Source organism: Baudoinia panamericana (assembly GCF_000338955.1).
Source record: "Baudoinia panamericana UAMH 10762 unplaced genomic scaffold BAUCOscaffold_15, whole genome shotgun sequence".
In the NCBI taxonomy this organism is placed as follows: domain Eukaryota; kingdom Fungi; phylum Ascomycota; class Dothideomycetes; order Mycosphaerellales; family Teratosphaeriaceae; genus Baudoinia; species Baudoinia panamericana.
In genome coordinates this window covers 140,633-155,385 of record NW_006911271.1, presented here as the reverse complement: position 1 = coordinate 155,385, position 14,753 = coordinate 140,633, and the positions used below count along the sequence as shown (strand labels likewise).

Genomic DNA, 14,753 nt, shown 5'->3' with positions numbered 1-14,753 from the left:
CGGTGAGTTGAGCGTGGAGTCGGGACGCGAGTTTGGAAGTGAGAGTGAAGAAACGCGATTGCTCTGCCTGATTGGTTGGCTATTTTCAGGATGGTGGGGTTTGCTCTAATACGTTCAGCCTTCACTATACACTGAATCATCACAGTACCACATCACCGCATAGTACTGCAGCCTTCACTTGTTGGCGAGGTGCATACCCAGCTTGGATGTTCGCACGTTGTCAGTATTGCCTCCGCTCTCGGGATGCAATCAACAGCTTCATCCTTCGTCCTTCGCGCAGTCGCAGATCCTCGCAAGGCGAATAGCGAGGCAAGCGAAGTCGGCCATGAGCGTGAATACAATATATAAGCACTTGTTGACCTTTTCTACTGGTTGACATCTTCAAGCAAAAGCAGTGCCGTCTGCGATACTTTCACATTGACCTGACTTGTCGTCCTTGCCTTAACTCTCAACTTCCCTCCACAACAAGCAAGTATGGCACTTCCAGGTGAAACATACCGCCTCGCTTTTCCATCTCTCCCAAACCTCGAGAACCCAGCCTATGTCTCCTACGGCGTGCCCTTTGACAAAGCATGCGCTCACCACGTCGAGAACACCTATGGCGCCAAGCGCGCGTTTATCATAGCCTCTGGCTCCCTTCTTAAAAACACCGGCGAGGTCAACAAGCTCGAGCGCGCGCTCGGTGAACGGCATGCGGGGACATGGCCCGGTCTCGCACCTCACACCCCGTGGCATGAGGTAGCTGAGGCGACCAAAGATGCGCTGGCGAAGAACGCCGATTGCCTGATTACGATAGGTGGTGGCAGTCTGGTTGATGGTGCGAAGGCAATGCTGCTCTTCATAGCGAACAATGTGACATCTGTGGATGGCATCCGCGAGTTCGAGAAGAAGTGTCCAGCCAGACATGATCGTATGGGTACGAAGGCTGCGGATATTCCGGTGACATGTCCAACAGTGCCGCTGATCTGTATCCCAACAACCTTGTCTGGGGGGGAGTATACGAACTATGCCGGCGGAACATACCCAGATACTCATCTCAAATCCATCATGGGCCATCCGTTCTGCGGGCCGAGACTCATCATTAACGATCCCAAGCTCACCATTACGGCGCCGGAGTGGGTTTGGCTGTCCACAGGTGTGCGGGCCATAGACCACTGCACGGAGACGTACTGTCGGATGCACCCTCCAGATGCTGAGGTGGACGAGGCCAGCCTTGACGGGTTCAAGAAAATTGTTCCGAATCTGCTTGTGACGAAGAAGGATTGGACGAACGAGGCAGCTCGTCTTAACACTATGTTAGGCGTCAACAGCGTGTGCATCATGCTGAAGAAGAGCGTGATGCCTGGAGCTAGCCACGGCATCGGTCATCAGCTCGGTCCACTGGGGGTTGGACATGGCGAGACGAGCTGCATACTTCTCCCGAGCGTGATGAAGTATAATGCTAGCGTTAACGGCGACAAGCAGGCAAAGCTGAAGCAGGTTATGTGGGATGAGGCTCCCATCGCCGAGGTGCTGAAGAAGCGTGGACTCAAGCCTGAGAGCAGCGATGCTGGGGACGGCCTGGACGCTATTTTTCGCGAGCTAGGAATGCCGCGGAGTTTGAAGGAGAAGAGTATCGGCAGGGACAAGTTCCAAGCGTTAGCGGTCAACAGCTTAGTCGACGCTTGCTGCAAGGCCAACCCTATTCCGATAACGAAAGAGGAGCAAGTCCTGGAGATCTTAGACATGTGCGCCGGAGACCGTTAGTCTTCATCTATCTTCGGCCCCAATTCGCTCAAGACTACCATGCCGGAGGGTTGGCGACTTCGGACCCACTCCGTCTCGATGCGGAAGAAGATCCAAAGAAAGCGGCGCACGACTTCTAGCAGCTCAAGCAGGAAAATGCCAAGTTCGATGTCATAGTAATGCTCGAGATGGGGCGACAGTTTGAGCGCCCAAGCGAAGCGGAGAAGGAGGTCAATGAAGATCATGGCGTAGTATAGTCGCGTATCACTGAAGATACGGGTACGGCGCAGGCCATATGGATCTAGACAGGTAAACATCAGCATAGCGACTGGAGATAGGAAAGCTAATATATCGTCGTACGGTCTGGCGAGGCTCTCTTCGGCGTTAGCAAGGTAAGATCCCAATCGCGGGTGACGTCCCAATAGTACGAGTACAGTGCATTCGTAAGCGCGGTAAGCATCCAAATGGCGTGTAGGTTGCCATGATTGATATAAGGTTCCTCCAGACGCATGAACGTAGAAACAGCGATCGCCGGAAATGCCGTTGCATACTTCAGAGCATTGTAGGGCTGCCAGTCTGTGATGCACTGCTTGAACCGGATCACGAATGGGATTGACATGATGATTGGCACGGCAATAGCTGAGGAGCGATCAATGCGGTTCGTAGTGGCCTGTTGATGTGCCATCATGTAAAACACGATGTAGAGTTCGGACAAGGGCCGCGAATAAGACGTCAGGGCATCGGCTAGCAAGACATCCCCGAACTTTCCTTCCTCCGGACGTGCAATGCCACCAACGAGTATCCTACGAAATGTATGGAGGAGGCGCAGGCGGCCCGTAGCGGGCCAAAACTCCCTGGGATAGAGCCATCGTTGCGGGATGAGGAATGCTAGGGCCAGAACCAGGATGAGGGTGACATTCGGCACCAGACTGTGCGCGATTACGCGCTCTTGTTGTCCGCCGGCTGTCCACCACCAGAAGTAGATCAGAGAGGCCGCAAGTGGCGTTGTAAGAACAGTCGCAAAGCGGTAAACCGACAAATGCGGTGGTGGATCGGTGCGCGCTGAATACCGGATCAGGGCAGGCGTATCCTCGCAAGGTCAGTTTCACCAGAGACCGACAGCATGAGGTCAGCTTTCACCTACAATGCCGTGCCTTTGCAATACTTGCAAATTGACGCCCCAGAGCCATACGCCGAGCACCAGCGTGCTTGCGAGCCGGTAGGGGAGTGGAAGGAGCAAGCTGAAAGTGTCCAGCTCGTCCAAAGGGACGTCCAGCTCAGCCATCACCTCACCTACGCCCCATTACATGACATGGTTCGGATTGTTCGATGCGAAAAGATACATACAGAATCTCGAAATGCGGTATTCGGGAGTGCCACAGCCACCGGTCTGCTGTTTCTTCGACCCCTTACATGGGATGTGGCTCGTGCGGCAGAAAAGTTGCCATGTGGCTTATGCTTTGCTTGTACCATGCAACTCATGTTTCTCCTTCCTCTTCTGGCAGCAGCAGAAGTCTGCCCCGCTATCACCGCTAGAAGCATCACTGACTCCATCTCCATTACGCTGTATCTGCCCTGCGCATATCTAAGGTGAGCTTCGATTCCTGTTCCACTGTGCCTTCTCCCTTCTTCACTGTCTCGTACTCTCTCCAACATGCCGAAGACACAATACTTCGAGCACGAGCTCACCCTCTCCCCTCACTCCGAGCCAGCAGGCTCCAAGTTTCCAGCTCGTCTCGCATACTGGACCTTTGGCTCATCCTCCAACCCTGCCGTACTGCTCCCTTCCTGTTATGGTGGCACGCTTGCCAATACCCTCCCCTTTCTGTACGACTCCGCCGCCCACGCCAACCCAATCTTGCCACCGGAGAAGTACTTCATCATAATTACCGGCCTACTCTCCGGAAGTGAGTCTTCCTCGCCGTCTAACACCCCCGCGCCATGGAACGGACCCAACTTCCCACACGTCACGTACGAGGACAACATCCGTCTTCAAAAGGCGCTCTGCGACAGCCTGGGCGTAAAGGAACTCTTCCTGTACTGTGGTTTCAGCATGGGCGGTCAACAAACGTATCACATGTCGGCCCTTTTTCCGGGCTTCGTAGAGCACATGGTGTGCTTAGCCGGTTCCGCACGAACAAGCGCGCACAACTGGTCCTTCCTCGAAGGCCCGCGGTACGCACTGATTTCGTCCAAGGACTACCACGACGGGCACTATACTAAACCCGTTAAAGTGGGCACAACGGCATTCTTTCGTGTCTATTCCACCTGGGCGTTGTCGCAGGGCTGGTTCAGGCAAAGGTGCTGGGAGCAAACGGGCTATAAAACGGTGGCTGAGTATCACGAGGCAAACTGGTCCGGGCACGGGGACGCGAACGATCTGCTATGGCTGCTATGGACGTGGCAGAAGGGCGATATTACGTTGTATTATCCAGAAGACAATGGTGATCTGGCGAAGACTCTGGGACGTATCCAGGCGAAGTGTTTGATCTTTCCGTCAAGGACGGATCAGTACTTTCCACCGGAGGACAACGAAGAGGAAGTGAAGCATCTCAGGAATGGCGAGTTCAGATGCATTGAGACCGTTTGGGTGAGTTTGCGGTATGAGGTAGCAATGTTCTTGATACTGACTTGCGGTGCAGGGCCATATTGCCGGAGGTGGCAGCGGTACGAAAGAAGATACCGAGTACATCATCCAGGAAATCAAGCGCTTCTTGCAGCTTTGAGGTATATGGCGTGTGATCGTTGTAAAAAAGAAATGCAAAAGCTCTCCGCTTCGAGGCGGTTGACAGTAGATCGCCAGACGCCTCGCTACCTTGGACATTCGGGACGTTTTGTGGGCTCCCTCGCTTCCGGGGGGAATGTAAGTGAACATTGCGACTTTGTCTTCATAACGTAAAAGCCCAATCAGCCCTTCGAGCGGTCCACAAGGGGCGTATCGCCATTGCGCGAGTCGAGACTCCAAGGCTCGGTTCATCATGTTTTCGTTCAGAGAGTTGTTGACCATGGCATACTACGTGTCCTCACGGCGCATGGTGTTACAACAACCGTGGGATCGGTGAAACGTTCAATGGTGCCGACCATGCCTCAGCCGCCTTTCGTCCAGCCCTCTTTCTCCAGCGTCAAAGGCGTATCACCCGTGAGCAAATCCACATTGAAGTCCCTTCCGTTCGCGCTGGTCAACTTCTCCTTCGCATCCGGACTCATCTCGGGTTTCTTACGTCCTCTACGCACCTCACCCGTCGCCACCTTCTCCATTCCGTCATCCTTCTCCTCATCCGCACACCCACAATCGTAGAAGTCACCAATGTTGGCGCAATCGAATATGTCTTTCCCAAGACTCTTATTGACCTCGTTATGCACGTGACATGCCCAGCCCGCAGCCGCCTGCCTACTGGAGACTTGGGGTGGGAACTTTGCGACAATATGCGTGAAATGCTCCGCGCATTCTCCACACGGGTAAAGACGCGTGAAGAGGTCGATGTACGACTTCAGCGCAGCAGACTCGTCCGCTGTCGGCCGGTCTGGGAAGCGGGCCATGATGGTATGAAAGAGATGCCATGCGGAGCGGCCCAGTTCAGCTTTGGCGGTAGCATTGCCCAATTTGGGCATGATGGTCGAGCCTGTGAGGCTGTCCCCGGATATGGACACGGGATCATGTTGGGCTGAGCCCCAAAAGCGTGGGCCGGCAGGTGAGTTGTAGTCTTCGTGACGAGCATTGCGAAAAGTAGAGACGAAAAGGTAAGCGAGGAGGACGGAGACGGTCAAGAGGAGAATGATGTAGCGTCGTGATGGGCCGGAGGTGACGGGCATGGTAGGTGTGCTGTATGTGGCCTTATTGATGCCGGTGAAGAAGCATGTTGGCAGCGGCTGTCTTGGACACTGACGCCAAATCCTGAAGAAAGCGAAATGTCGTTGATGACTTCGCGGGATCTACGAAGCACAATAGCCTCTGTTGTTGGTCCAAGGATTAGATGCCAGACCTACGCGCGAGTCTCAACTTGATGTTGAAGTCACGGTGACTGGGAAGACAGGAGCGCCACCTTCCTTGACGCCACGTTGCGGGGCACATGAGTGGAAAAGCGTTCCTGCATGAAGCTCCACACACGCCGAGGTCGAAGGCATTTCGAAAAACTCTAGGGTTGTTGCATTGCGCCTTGATCTATGTTGACCTTGTAGGGAACTCACCACGACTGTCAGAGATCGCCAAAACGACAGCATGGCTTCGAGCTTCCCACCTCCGCCGGTCAACACCATTGGTAAAGACCCATTGACTCTCTGAGCAAGCACACGTGCTCACGAACATTACAGACTGGGACGACATTGGCTTCAAGGTTCGAGAAGGTACGACATTCCTTATTCATATCTTGCAGTCGTACTAAACATCGGACAGTCAACGGCCATATCGAATCCACGTACAACAGGACTTCTGGCAAATGGAGCACCCCCAAGTTTGTCGAAGATCCTTTCCTTCGAATCCATGGCATGGCACCAGGTTTGAACTATGGCCAACAGACCTTCGAAGGTCTTAAAGCCTTCCGCTCACCGGACGACCAAGCCATTACTCTCTTCCGACCCCGTCAGAATGCGGAGCGCCAGGCGTACTCCGCTTCGTTCATTTCAATCCCAGAGGTACCTGTCGATCACTGGCTGCACTGTGTCCACCTTGCCGTGTCTCTGAATGCAGAGTTCGTGCCTCCGCACCGAACGAGCGCGGCTATGTACGTCCGACCTCTCGTCTTCGGCTCGAATGCACAACTAGGACTCAATCCATGTGAAGAGTACATGTTCGTCGTCTACGTCATGCCGACCGGTGTCTACCATGGCATCAATCCCGTTGCAGCGCTCATTCTTGAGGACTTTGACCGAGCGGCGCCCGACGGCACCGGTTCCGCGAAGGTAGGTGGCAACTACGCCCCCGTACTCCGCTTCAGCCAGCGAGCATATGGAGAAGGCTTCGGCATTACTCTGCACCTCGACAGCAAGACACGCACGGAAATCGATGAGTTTTCCACCTCCGCTTTCATTGGCGTCAAAGGCAATCCTGAGACGGGCTGCACATTGGTAGTACCGGACAGCAAGAACGTCATCAAGTCTGTGACGGGCGACAGTGTGTGTCAGATCGCTCAGTCATGGGGTTGGAAAGTGGAGAAGCGGCCGATCAAGTACGAGGAGTTGCCAGAATTTGACGAGGTGATTGCAGCTGGAACCGCGGCGGCCTTGGTGCCGATCAAGAGTATCACGATGAGAAGTCGAAACGACAAGTTCGAGTATCACAAGGGGAGGAAAGAAGATGAGCCCGGTCCAGCGATCGTGAAATTGTTGGCGCAGCTGAAGGGTATCCAGCTTGGCAAGGTGAAGGACCAGTGGGGTTGGAACGAGCCGGTGACGAAGTATGAGGCGGGTAAGGATTATGAGGTGGACGCTGTGAAGGATGGGGTGCCTAATGGGCATGTGCCTAATCAGGTGCCGTGACCCCTCCGAAAGGTCTGAGTCGATAGCCTCTACCAGTACTGACAAGAACAACCTGGGATCCAGCGCACAGCATGGAGTAGTCGACGAACAAGTGTACTCGTTGGCAGAATAGGATTAAGACGCCTACATCCTTACACGGTCCGTAAGATCGACACCATCGATATCCCAGTAAGAAGGGCGCAATCGTAGTGTTTAGTAGCATGCGAGAACCACACTCGGTAGTGGACCAGAAAATTGTATCTCTGGTAAGTCACAGGTACTTACCGGCGTGCAGCCACGGCATTGTCCTTCGATGCTTGGTTGTTCGCAGGCTCTGTAGGCATGATCTGCGTCGCCTGCAACAGCTTGCCTGTCAGTCCGCGCATATTAAGCTGTATAATGACTGTGACTATACCGCAGCTGGTAAGCCTGCAGTACGCGGGGACCACTCGGGTTCTACGGTACCTCATACTTCTCGGAGCCTGCAACCCTGGAAAGTAGGAGTCGCCGAACTCCGCGGACAACGATGTATAGACACTCGGAGGACTGTCCGCCATCAATCTCGCCAAGCCTCGCTTACAGTATACTAAGATGCGGAGACTTCACCGTAGCCTCAACACGGTTCCCTTTCGCGTCCTCTACCATTCCGGCATGCCGATGCGATTGCCTCGGCGGATGTCACTATTTCAGTCTCATCTCCATCTTCTAGGTGTCCCTCTAACGTCTTTGAAACAATCTGCAAACGCAAGTCCGGTACTCTAGTAGCCTGTGGCTTGCAGCTTGACGCCATCAGCCAGGTTGTGTCTGACGCACTACGGAACCCTCTTGGGACCACAGCCGACCATTGGAAAGTACCGACTGACAGACAATCTACCGTGGACCGGCACACATGTCCGCGTTTCGAGCAACACTTCACTACCTGTGTTGGGCCCCTGCAAATCCCATCGTTTCAGATATGCTACGCTTTGACCTTCCGTGGGCATGATCTGTGCAACCCCGTTGCCAGGCTCTCTCAAGCCTTGAGAGCTCCCAAAGAACATATCCTACTACTCAGCTCACACCAGCAACGTATCCGTGGACCACTACAGCGCCCATGTCGAGAGATGTTACCCCTACCGCTTTTGCGTCGACGATAATAAGCCTGGCAGTCCGGCAGCCCGGCATTACACTGCCATTTTCAAGAAGCAAGATGCCTGCCACAGGTGCCATACGTTCTGACAATGATGCCGATCAAGACAGCGTAAACTCGGTGACCAGGCGTCTTCACAGCTTGGCACCGACTTTCGAACGTGGTTTTCAAGACAAGCAGACCCAAGTAGCTTTTCCTCCTCTACCACCAACTCCGGGATGGCTTATGCGGGCTACGATGCTTACACGTATTTGGCCATGCAGCCGGCCTTGCAAGATACATTGTCATTTGCGCAGCATCTCACGCTACCGGGGCTGCAGGAGGTCTGAGATCGACCATAGCTGTTGGAGACGCCACAACCTATCCCCATTCTGTGACCTATGTGTGTAATTCTCGGCTGCTCACGCGAGGCTGTCGTTCCACATCGCTATTGGGCCGCTGCCGTACTTAAGACACCCATATCTCCCAAGGCAGGTCCCGTATTGTCGTGAAACCCCAGAAGAAAGTCCGGAGCCAGAACTTCCATGAAGGCGAACAGTCTCGCTAACGATGCCTCTGTGCGTAGTGAATATGGCTGGGCAGTTGCTATTCAGGCATTTGAGCTGCCTACCTGCGCGCACTTAGTCCCGAACATGCTTGGCAAACTAGGCCCCTTCTGCCTCAACGAAGGGTGCCATCAACGTGTGGAGTCACTACGCTCAAGCGAGACCATCACATCTTCAGTGTCAATGATGTCGTAGCAGACAGAATTGGTGGATTCTGCGATGTGGTGGATCATGATGGAGTGACCCACAATGTCTAGAGGTCTGATACAAGAAAGACTTGACCAACCAAACCGCGTCACTTGCTGCCGTATATCTTCGCAAAGTTGCACGTCGTTGGAGGTTTGCTGCGTGCTTTTGCTGCATCGTATATTGTGGTATGACGCAGCGGCGCGACCGTTTCAGAGTGTATATTCCTATTCAAGCTAATGCGAAGCCTGGTTCCTGACCTCTGAAAGAAAGCACAGTGTGGGCCGTAAATCGATAGCGGATACAACCAATGGTAGTGTATTTGCTCGTTTCATCGTGTGGTGCGAGATCAAATACTGCTGAAGAGCTTGCGCACTGATGCAGTATCACTAAATAAAATAGTACCAGAGCTGCCCACCAGTAAACTTCTACATTGTGCAACTCATTCCCATATGACCTTGTACGGTGCAGAAGCCGGCATGTGCTGATTCTCCCAATGCGAAAGCTCCCTGCCCTACGGAATGTTTTCGCAAAGGGTATCATGCCGCCTGTCTTGGTGGTTCCACAAACAGAGCAAGAGACTGGCGGTGATTGAAGAGTCAGCGGACGAAATCGCCTGGTAGGAGTCACCCTTGTTGGATGATCTCTGGGGCACGTTACTGGCGTGCATCCTTTGACACAATGTGCAGGTGTCGACAAGGTCTGTCGAAGCAAAGAGGACCGCCTAAATGAACCGTTTGGCGGCTTCAGACTGCTTGCATCTGGACTCGCTCTTGAATCGGCAGCACTAGTAGGGTCCGGACAGCTCTGAAAAGCATCGAGGTTGCAATAGGTCAATCTTCGACCCGGGACAGAGAACAGCCACGGACACGCGTAATGGCTTCTGAATGGCCTGGTCGCTTGGCGCAGGTGGAGTGACAACTGACGAGCCCAACGCGCACCTCTTCGCCAACTTGACAGCTGCGACTTCGTCTGGGCGTCCGAACAAGTAACTTCTTTGCTTTCTGGGTATCTGATGCAAGACTAGCGAGACATTACTTGTTTATAATAAGCAGTGGCCAGCGCCCTTACTACCCGACTCCGGATGCATCGCATACCGTGTGTTATCGCGTTCCTCCTTCCGACGGGCGACAGTCGAGCGCACCATCTCATGCAGTCCGTGCCAAGGGCAAGCTTGCGTCGGCACAGCTACGAGAACGGCTTCGGCATATCACGCTGTCGCGGCGAACGCCGGCAGACAGCTCGACCCTCATGTTATTCTTGCAAGACGCCGCATGTGAAACGTTGAAGACCCGGCCGTGGGTGGACGGCTGACGTTGGGAAAGCTTGCTTGTCAAAGTACAGGTGCGTCCCAACGATGTGTGTCGCGTTCGCGTCGATCCAAAGGAGGATCCGTTCCAGCAGACCGTCGAGACCAAGAGCAGGTAAACCTCCACGCAGACTGACAAGACGTAGTAGACCCGTCATGTGCGTGTTGAATATGGCACGGTCACCAAAGAGCGCTTCATAGCACGCCATCTTCGCGACAGCCGCTATGAGTTGATCGCTCCTTGCTCGTAAAGGATCCTCGAGCGCGCGATTGATTTCTCGGATGGCCATTCCGCGTAATTGCAGAAGGTCAATCGTCAATGCTCGTGGCTCGCAAATCCGGCTGTAATGCGAAGCCGCCATCAGCATCACGGCGTGAAGAGGCGCCGGATCTGTCATGACGAATGGGAAGAAACGGGTTCGCAACAGCCCTGCCGCCTCCGAATCCTCCAGATCGGGAATGTCGATCGATACGATGGAAAGATAGTAGTCCTGCAAAGAGTCAATTCCACGTACGCCTCGGGTCAAACTTCACGACGGCACGCACCATCACGCGCGGAACGGAGGGAAGCCATTCCTCGGGATACACTTCTGAGGGCTCGATGCGTCGTTCGAAGGGATCCGTTGGAGACGTTGTAGGAGACGGAGAGGCAGATGACGCCTCTGGGCTGCTCGCCAGCGGCGGCCGAGTAGCTGTCGGTGAGGGTAGCTCCAGTATAGTTGGTCTCTGAAGAGGAAATATCTCCGCGTGTGCACGCTGTAGAGGTGGAGCATCGGTTTCGGTCGACGGGCCTTGATAACTACGCGCCCGTCGTTCTTGCTGAAGCCTCTGTTCACGTTGGTGCTGCTGTCGGGTGACATGACTGCGGACAGTCCTACGAGCACGCGATGCTTTGGCATCCGATGGGTGACTGAAATTCAAGAATTGAAAGTCGATCTGATTCCGGGTTGGCTCTCCAGGCGTTGAAGGTTTACTGCCTGCCGAAAAGGTAGTCTGGTCAGTCATCTGTGCATGAGACAGAGTTAAGCTGTCTGACGTACCGCTACTCGTCTCGGACCGGCTAAGTGCGGGCGTTGCAGCTCGGCTCCCTGATGGTTGACCCTTTGACACCTCCGCAACCCGTCGAGTCGCCATTGCTTTGTCGACAGACTATTAAACAGCCCATAATAAGGCGGCCATGTTTTCGAGTCAGTCCAACGGAGGCGAACGATAACGACGGATATATAGATGTTGACAACGCTCGATCGTCAGGGGAGGCTCTGGGTTCTCGTCGCTGCTGTCACTGCATAGACATAGCCGTACAGTGGGTAATAATGGCTGAGAGACCTTGTGAGAGGTACACTATTGGAAGCGTATGGTGGCAAGCCATCTGGTGCCAATGCAGGCCATCAGGCACCGCGTATGATCAGGACCGCAACGACTCGGTGGCTCACAAGCGCACATTGGGCCGGCGAAGGCGTCGGCAGCATACAGAGGGGCATCCCAATGGCTGCGGGACTCGAGTCCCATCTCAGACCTCGATGCTATTTCGCCCTCGGCACTCACTCATTGGCCTTTTGGTGGCCTAGTGTGATGTCGCCATGAGTGTAAATACTGCGATAGCGCAGCTGCCGTTATGCTTGTTGCGCCTCAGCCGCAGGTGTAGAGCGCCGAGAAGGGCAAGTATCAGCATAGTTACCGTAGCGTCAGTGTGGCGCATCCGTGATGAACGCGCAGGTAGCGTGCAGCGATTGGCCGGCTGGCAAATTCAATGTCTCTGTCCAGTCCTTGCAGAGCTGGATGTATGTCCGATTTGGATGGCCCATGAACGCCTCAATGCACGGAAAAGGTGCCGTGGCTCGCTAATGATGGCAACATTGGGTGTTAGTTCAGATCGCGATCTCGGAACCCTTGCTTCGTGATACGTTCATGCAATGCAGGCCGCCCGTGTACCTGGACAAACGACGACAGATCACCCACCTTGTAGCCATCCCTGAACGGCTATGCGAACAGCCGACGTCTTGCTGTATGTGCAATTGCTGTAGGTGAATGGTCGCTTCGCTCATGTTCGTAGCGTGTCTCTTCAGCCATCAAGATTCGTGTCAGTAGACTTCGTCCTAAACTGCCTATGCACTGCGACATCCACTTGTAGTTTAGTAGTCTAGGCAGAGGGGCGTCCTTCGCGGCCGACCAATGGCAACTGCTCGCCTACATGTAGAGCCTGTGTGGCGCAGGACGGAGAATTCAGCAAAGCCACCAAAGGCAAATGGCGAAGGACTACGGAGTTGATTGCGTCGCCTACACGACGTTGTTGACGCGGTCGAAATCACCGCAGCTTTTGGCGAGAAGACCGATGGCGCTTCACCCCAAAGTCCGGCAAACTGCAAGTCATGCTGGTGAAACATCCCGGCCCCATGGTTCGGGTTCGGGCTCAGCGCCTCCCGGGACCTTTTGACAGCGCCTTCCCGCCGGCTTCCGACCGCAGCATGATCACGCCAGCAATGTAAACGCAGCCAAAGCCCCTCATGGTACGCAGTCGTCGCCATTGCCCGCATAAGATAGACTCTGGCATGAACACAAATACATGCCCTATGTGGCGGCGGTCTAGACTGTAACCCTGCAGATACTGCGGCGATGTCAGCTGAAGCCTCTAAGCAAGCCTCCACTGGGATGGCGTCGCAGTCGCACAAGGGACGCCGGCATAGCGAGAAGAAGAAGTCTGATCCGTTCCTCGAGATACCAGATGAAATTCCGAAGTTGCCTAACCAGCCACTTCCGGATGAGAGGGATAAGGGCCGGGCGGGCAACGCGCAGCAGTCGCTTCTCGCCGATGTACGTTGGCCTGGCGTCGAGTCATATATGCCGCTTACAACGCTCGCTTGACTGACGGTCCGGTCTTCACACACAGGTTATACTGACACCTCTGAATATGATCGCATTGCTGCTTTCGCTACTTTTGGCAGACGAAAAGGCGCGCCAGTGGCGTCTGTCACAGCGTTCGTCGGGTATGAACACTCCGCACTGGTCAGTGTTCTCGTCAGCCAGGTCTCCATATGAGCAGCCGAGCGAGCTCAATCGAGACTCTGGGACCTGGTACTATCGCAAGACACACCGCGCAGTCGCTAAGCTTGAACTCGCGGACGCGCTAGATATGCGCGGAAGGGTGTTCGTCGCTCTATTGGCGTGGTCGGCTATCATGCTGTGCGCTGTCGTTTACACATTGAGGCAACTGTATAACTGGGCAACGCTGTAGCACGGTGGCACACACGGTGGCTGTTTCTCATCTTATTCACCGCTTTACAGTCTATGCAGGAAAGGTTGAGAGGCTTGTGTGTGGTCGAACTAGCGTCACAGATGCCGTAATGCTTCAATATGATTCAAATGCGTTGCTCAAGAAGGTACGTCTGCGAGCAATGGACAGAAGTTCCGAGTACGGAAAGTTTGCGAACTAGTGGACATGACCTTCATGTTCAATACCCCGTCACTACGGTGACCGCTGGATCATGCTCGTGTTGCAGATAGCTACGCGGGTGGATGATGCTTGAAGAGATGCGAAAGTGCTTGCCGACGCTTCTGGAGATGTGTCAAGCGATCCGTGTCTGATTACGACGTGAACAATGTTCGACTGCGTATCTCAATCCGTCGCGATATCAGTCCTCCATGCGCCGAAACTCCGTACGCTGCATGCGACTCGTGGCGTCGTAGCAATCCGCCTGAGCTCCATTGTTTCCCTAGTAGCGCCTGAAAGATTGCCGTTTATCTTAGCCTCCTTGCCTCACGCTCAGACTCCAGCAAGCACAGAATGTCATCTTCGCGAACTGCGACGCCCTGTTAGTATTCAAGTCGCGGAACCTATTGCGGTGCGCTCGAGCGTACCTGGGCCTTTGACGTTGCGGATAATGCTGCGGGTCGTATCGTCCATGAACTCCACGCGAACCTGGGTCACACCACCACGAGAGCCTATAACATGTCAGACTGCCCTCCTCCATCTGCTGCTACCACGAGCTGAACGAACCAGTGCGACCGAGCACTCGGGTGACCTTGACGAGCTTAACGGGGACCCTGGCGATTCATTAGCCTCATGTATCTCAGAGAGCGTGTGCATCACTCACTTGGCCGACTCCATGTTGACAGGTGATTAAGTAGTCAGAGGATGCGTATCTGCTACCTGACTGGTGTTTTTGGCGTGGTGTTCAAATTGGTCGCTGATGCAGTGAAAAAAGCGGGTGCGGCAATCTCGAACTCTTGGCGAAAGCGCCGGCAACTTCCGCCACGAGAGACCGTTTTGAACGTCACGTGCCATCGCCGAATGTATACTGAAGCAAGGGTTGTTCATACTATGGCTGGAGTGTAGTACCGCGTACGACAGGATTACAACGATTTCGTTGAGGCGCTCAGCTAAGGTTTACATCGTACCGATGCCCCA

The 14,753-nt window shown here is 54.3% G+C and overlaps 8 protein-coding genes across 8 annotated transcripts; 4 read left to right on the top strand and 4 right to left on the bottom strand.

The window, feature by feature from the left end:
• Positions 1-77: 77 nt before the first annotated feature.
• Positions 78-1,928, top strand: BAUCODRAFT_315588 (uncharacterized protein). Its single transcript, XM_007683398.1, has one exon. It carries the CDS (start codon positions 475-477, stop codon positions 1,744-1,746), a length of 1,272 nt encoding a protein of 423 aa, XP_007681588.1. The 5' UTR covers positions 78-474; the 3' UTR covers positions 1,747-1,928.
• Positions 1,743-3,010, bottom strand: BAUCODRAFT_80591 (uncharacterized protein; the record flags this gene model as incomplete). The annotated part of the gene is made up of 3 exons (XM_007683348.1): positions 1,743-2,026; positions 2,086-2,815; positions 2,870-3,010. 3 exons carry the CDS (start codon positions 3,008-3,010, stop codon positions 1,743-1,745), a joined length of 1,155 nt encoding a protein of 384 aa, XP_007681538.1.
• Positions 3,011-3,379: 369 nt separating this feature from the next.
• BAUCODRAFT_134798 (uncharacterized protein) lies at positions 3,380-4,451 on the top strand (the record flags this gene model as incomplete). Its single annotated transcript, XM_007683397.1, has 2 exons — positions 3,380-4,315; positions 4,368-4,451. 2 exons carry the CDS (start codon positions 3,380-3,382, stop codon positions 4,449-4,451), a joined length of 1,020 nt encoding a protein of 339 aa, XP_007681587.1.
• A 526-nt stretch (positions 4,452-4,977) lies between these two features.
• On the bottom strand, positions 4,978-5,340 carry BAUCODRAFT_52163 (uncharacterized protein; the record flags this gene model as incomplete). Its single annotated transcript, XM_007683264.1, has 1 exon — positions 4,978-5,340. A coding segment is annotated over one exon (363 nt), but the record flags the coding sequence as incomplete, so codon positions are not given.
• Positions 5,341-5,920: 580 nt separating this feature from the next.
• BAUCODRAFT_39252 (uncharacterized protein) lies at positions 5,921-7,482 on the top strand. Its single transcript, XM_007683175.1, has 3 exons — positions 5,921-5,984; positions 6,037-6,069; positions 6,119-7,482. The coding sequence occupies exons 1-3, from the start codon at positions 5,945-5,947 to the stop codon at positions 7,198-7,200; spliced, it is 1,155 nt and encodes a 384-aa protein (XP_007681365.1). The 5' UTR covers positions 5,921-5,944; the 3' UTR covers positions 7,201-7,482.
• Positions 7,483-9,907: 2,425 nt separating this feature from the next.
• On the bottom strand, positions 9,908-11,705 carry BAUCODRAFT_315415 (uncharacterized protein). Its single transcript, XM_007683396.1, has 4 exons — positions 11,389-11,705; positions 10,895-11,325; positions 10,137-10,839; positions 9,908-10,076 (listed from the first exon to the last, which is right to left on the bottom strand). The coding sequence occupies exons 1-3, from the start codon at positions 11,480-11,482 to the stop codon at positions 10,294-10,296; spliced, it is 1,071 nt and encodes a 356-aa protein (XP_007681586.1). The 5' UTR covers positions 11,483-11,705; the 3' UTR covers positions 9,908-10,076; positions 10,137-10,293.
• A 1,167-nt stretch (positions 11,706-12,872) lies between these two features.
• Positions 12,873-13,762, top strand: BAUCODRAFT_315151 (uncharacterized protein). The gene is made up of 2 exons (XM_007683395.1): positions 12,873-13,159; positions 13,236-13,762. Exons 1-2 carry the CDS (start codon positions 12,962-12,964, stop codon positions 13,578-13,580), a joined length of 543 nt encoding a protein of 180 aa, XP_007681585.1. The 5' UTR covers positions 12,873-12,961; the 3' UTR covers positions 13,581-13,762.
• A 69-nt stretch (positions 13,763-13,831) lies between these two features.
• On the bottom strand, positions 13,832-14,657 carry BAUCODRAFT_315059 (uncharacterized protein). The gene is made up of 4 exons (XM_007683394.1): positions 14,440-14,657; positions 14,343-14,389; positions 14,204-14,287; positions 13,832-14,145 (listed from the first exon to the last, which is right to left on the bottom strand). The coding sequence occupies exons 1-4, from the start codon at positions 14,451-14,453 to the stop codon at positions 14,084-14,086; spliced, it is 207 nt and encodes a 68-aa protein (XP_007681584.1). The 5' UTR covers positions 14,454-14,657; the 3' UTR covers positions 13,832-14,083.
• Between the last annotated feature and the right edge of the window lie 96 nt (positions 14,658-14,753).